Genomic DNA, 4,516 nt, shown 5'->3' on the forward strand with positions numbered 1-4,516 from the left:
GTGGAGAGGTTCCCCTTGCTGCCCCCACGTGGGGTACGGGACAGGGTGCTCTCGGGGGTGTGGGTTGGAGGAGGGAGGATTTCGGACATATACCGCGCAATGCAGGAGGTAGATGAGGCCTTGGTGGAGGAGCTGAAGGGTAAATGGGAAGAGGAGCTGGGTGAGGAGATTGAGGAGGGGACGTGGTGAATTCCTCCTCTTCCTGTGCGAAGCTTAGCCTCATACAGTTCAAGGTGCTGCATAGGGCCCACATGACTGGGACATGATCGGGTTTGGTGGGAGAAGTGTGTACATGGGTTTGTGGGATGTGGCGGGTGTTATCTCTTTCCTTTCTGTTGTTTGCTTTTTTTTTGTTTTCGATTTAGTAGTTGCTTTTGTAGGGGGGTGGGTGTTGTTCTTGGGTTTTTACAATGGTTATTCTGTTAATATTGTTTTGTTGTTTATATTTTGTGAAAATTTTAATTAAAATTTTTTTTAAAAAGAGTTAGCAGCCATATTTGCACCATGTGTACACAGTGGGGACCCGTCACCAGATGGTGTGAGGCCCTATCTGCCACACCCATGCCACACCCATGCCACTGATTCAAACTCTAACTTTGAACCCACCTTTGGGAAAGCAAACCTTTGGCTCCTGCCCATTTAAGTGCCAAATTTATCGCTCTCGCCAACTCCATAAAATGTCCCCTTCTCCACAGGCTGTGCCAAATCTGCTCAGCATTTCCTATTTTTACTTCAGATAGCCAGCAGCGCTCAATACAAACCAGCGGGGCCTTTCACCTGGACTCAGGGCGGAGCCTTTCACCTGGTCTGGGGGCGGGGCCTTTCACCTGGACTGAGGGTGGAGCCTTTCACATGGCTTGGGGGTGGAGCCATTCGCTTGGCAGGGGGGCGGAGCCTTTCACCCGGCCAGGGGGCGGGTCCTTTCGCCTGACTTGGGGGGCGGGGCCGCGCCTGAGCGTCGATTGGATGACGACAAGTGACGAACGTGAACAGGCCTCTAATTGGAGCGAAGTGGCCACGTGGGGGCGAGCGAGTAGGGTCAGGGGTCAGCAACCGGAGTGTGGGGGCCGCCATGTTCAGGATGGAAGCGCTGGGGCCGAAGATGGACCCAGAGGAGCTGCGGAAAAAGATGCGAGCGGATGTGCTGCGCTCCGTTCGCAACTTCCTCATCTACGTGGCCATCCTGCGGGCCAGTGAGTGTGGGGAGACGGCGGCGGGTGGGCGGGGAGTGGAATCGGGAACCTGAGGTCAGGGCTTCCTGCTCACGGTCACTGGGAATCACGGCCGGATTGCTGCCAGGACGGCCTCTGCCCCAGAATGTCCGAGCTGCAATAGCCTTTCATTTGTGGACATAAGCAGTATACATCAGTGAGGGCTGGGCCCGGGCAGTGCTCTCCTCGTCCCCATCCATCCGCTTGGAGAGTGGGGATCGCACATGGAGTGTCCTGTGCAGCAAATCAACCCCTGGGAGGGACCGGAGAAACTGCCAGGAAAAAAGGGATGATGTGGAGATGCCGGTGTTGGACTGGGGTGGGCACAGTAAGAAGTCTTATAACACCAGGTTAAAGTCCAACACGTTTGTTTCAAATCACTAGCTTTCGGAGCACAGCTCCTTTCTCAGGTGAAAGAGCACTGCTCCGAAAGCTAGTGATTTGAAACAAACTTGTTGGACTTTAACCTGGTGTTGTAAGACTTCTTACTGTGCTCACCCCAGTCCAACGCTGGTATCTCCACATCATTTCATAACAAGAGGATAGCATTCCATTCGCCTTCTTAATTACTTGTTGCATTTGCATACTAACTTTTGTGACTCGTGCATGCAGTACCTACAGCCTCTGAATTCTGAAGTTGTTCTCAATTTAACTAATACTTATTCTTCCTGCCAATGTGAATAACTTCATTTCCCACAACTGCCAGATTTCTCCCCACTCACTCAACCTATTTATAGCCATCTGTGATCTTGTTTGTCCTCTTCATTACACTACCATAGGGCAGCCCGGTGGCGCAGTGGGTTAGCCCTGCAGCCTCACGGTGCCGAGGTCCCAGGTTCAATCCTGGCTCTGGGTCACTGTCACTGTGGAGTTTGCACATTCTCCCTTTGCATGGGTTTTGCCCCCACAAACCAAAAGATGTGCAGACTAAATGTCATGCTAAATTGCCCCTTAATTGGAATGGAAAAAATGAATTTAAAAAAAAATTTAGCTGCCATGCCTTCACACACCCTCAACTAGGTAATTGATACAAATTGTGAAAAGCAGCCACATCGAGGACCCCTGCGGTACTCCACTTGCTACTTACTACCAATCAGAGAAACATTAATTTTTGCATACTCTCTGTATTCTGCCAGCCAACCGATCTTCTACCTGTGCTAATATGTTACCACTGATACCATGAGCTCTTATTTTCCGCAGTAATCTTGGATGTAGCACATTATCAAAGGCCTTCTGGATACCAAGTACAGTACACCTACATACTCTTTTTCCCGAGCATGCCTTACTCCTTCAAAGACCTGTACAATAAATTGGTTAAACATGATTTCCCTTTCACAAAACCATGCTGACTCTTCCTGTTTACCTGATGTTTTTCTAATTGCTCAGCTATACCTTCTTAATGACTGATTCTAACACCTTCCCCACAACAGACAGAGAGACAGACTGTTCTAGGCTGGAGAGATGGTTTTGGGGGCGGGGGGGGAGATAAGCTGTACCAGGAGAAAGAGTCCTTAAAGGGTCGATATTTCTGGTTGAGCTTCCCAGTCAGAGGTGCTAGGAAGTGTTGTCTTCCATCTACTGCTCAGTACAGTTTAGACTGAATGTAGCATATATCAGTCCTTTAGCCACAGCAGTGTCACTCGACTGTGACATACTATGAGAGCAGTAGTATTGTGCACAAAAGTCTCAACATTTTCTCTTGCATTATTTTGCTTAATGTCAATAATCAAATCTTCTAACAGCTTTTTAAAATTTTCATGTACAAGTATTGCAGCAAAATGGTCCACATGCAAGTATTTTTAATAACAAATAAAGAATATTGGACTTTTCATGGCTGTTTTTAATGTATATAAACTCAACCAGCACACCTTCCTGTCAGAATTTCATCTGGTACATGTTTATGCTGCCATTTCAAATAGCTTTAGTCTGCAAATTATACTAAATCATACAATCTTTTTTCCAGCACCATTTATCCTAATGAAACTGGATAGTATTTGAACTTCGCTACCCGCAGAGACCAGCATGGTGCAGGGCAGTGATCAAGCCATACTTGATCTTCGTTGGCACAGAATGATAAAATGAACGTGGACAATTGGGAATGCTACTCCTGCAAAGAAATGGATCTTTAAACTCAGCTATAGGACAAACTGTCAACCCTCAACATATTGGAAACTCTTCTGCCTGTGGAACATAACATGAATTGTTGTCGATGCTTATCTCACATTGACCATTTCCCATTTTGTTTCATCCAAGGACACTTTTTGTTTTGTGATTGTTTTACACCACAGGTTCCCAGCATGCACTAATGTACCAGTGTGCAAACCAAAACCTGTGTTTATAACACCTGGTGTCTGCCCCAAGTGTGAATCTGGTCCATTATCCAACTGGTTTAGAAATCAGCTGAATATCGTGCTTCCTGGAGAATCATGTAGAAATTGCAGTATTTGATAATATTGCCTCAGACACAATACTAATCTTTTGAACCTGTAAAAAGTACAATTCTGCAAAAGATATTCCAGGTGTTTGCTATGCCTCCAGGCTTGAGGGGTGCAGTGTAAGAAATGGCATGGAACACTGATAATTCTCCAGTTGTGAGTTTAGTTGATACTTTTCACTGGATTTGCTTTTAATAATTGGTTTTGCACTTAAAAAGACATTTTCATTTTGGATTATCTATTAAAACAATTGACGGTTATTTTTCATCTTGCCTGATTTAAAGATTATGAAATCTCATGTTAATTGCACTGATGTAAAGATCGCAACTCTGATTTCAATGCTTTTTTAAACCACTTGTTATATTCTCATTTACATTTTCATCTCTGCTTTTTTTCTTTAATATATCTAAATTGTAGTGTAACTATGCTACATTTTGACATTCCTCTGCCTCCCTAAATATCTGTACAAGCCTTAAATTATGCTGGAATTTTGTGTAAAGGACATCGGCAGTTTTCATTGATTTACTTTTATTGAACCGAGGGCGATAGTTGGATTATGTTCTTTTAAGCAATAAAGTGGATTGTTGGTCCTTCGTGGAACCATTAGTAACAATCAGCTGGCCTGTTCAAATTGAAAATCGGGTAAGTGATTATTTAGTACATTCTGCCAGTTAACTAACTAATGACTTTTGGTGCACACGTGGAAGAGTAGGGCAGAAAGAGTAGGCCATTTAGCCAGTTGAATCTGTTCCGCCACTGTCCTTACTGGTCTGGTTTACATGTGATTCCAGACCCACAACAATGTGGTTGACTCTTAACTGCCTTCTGAAATGGCCTATCAAGCCACTCTGTTCAAGGGCAATTAGGGTG

The 4,516-nt window shown here is 45.1% G+C and overlaps 1 protein-coding gene across 1 annotated transcript; it reads left to right on the forward strand.

The window, feature by feature from the left end:
• Nucleotides 1-977: 977 nt before the first annotated feature.
• On the forward strand, nt 978-4,273 carry LOC119970238 (mitochondrial import receptor subunit TOM5 homolog). The gene is made up of 2 exons (XM_038804528.1): nt 978-1,193; nt 3,175-4,273. Exons 1-2 carry the CDS (start codon nt 1,073-1,075, stop codon nt 3,207-3,209), a joined length of 156 nt encoding a protein of 51 aa, XP_038660456.1. The 5' UTR covers nt 978-1,072; the 3' UTR covers nt 3,210-4,273.
• Nucleotides 4,274-4,516: the final 243 nt, after the last annotated feature.

Source organism: Scyliorhinus canicula, chromosome 8 (assembly GCF_902713615.1).
Source record: "Scyliorhinus canicula chromosome 8, sScyCan1.1, whole genome shotgun sequence".
Lineage (NCBI taxonomy): Eukaryota > Metazoa > Chordata > Chondrichthyes > Carcharhiniformes > Scyliorhinidae > Scyliorhinus > Scyliorhinus canicula.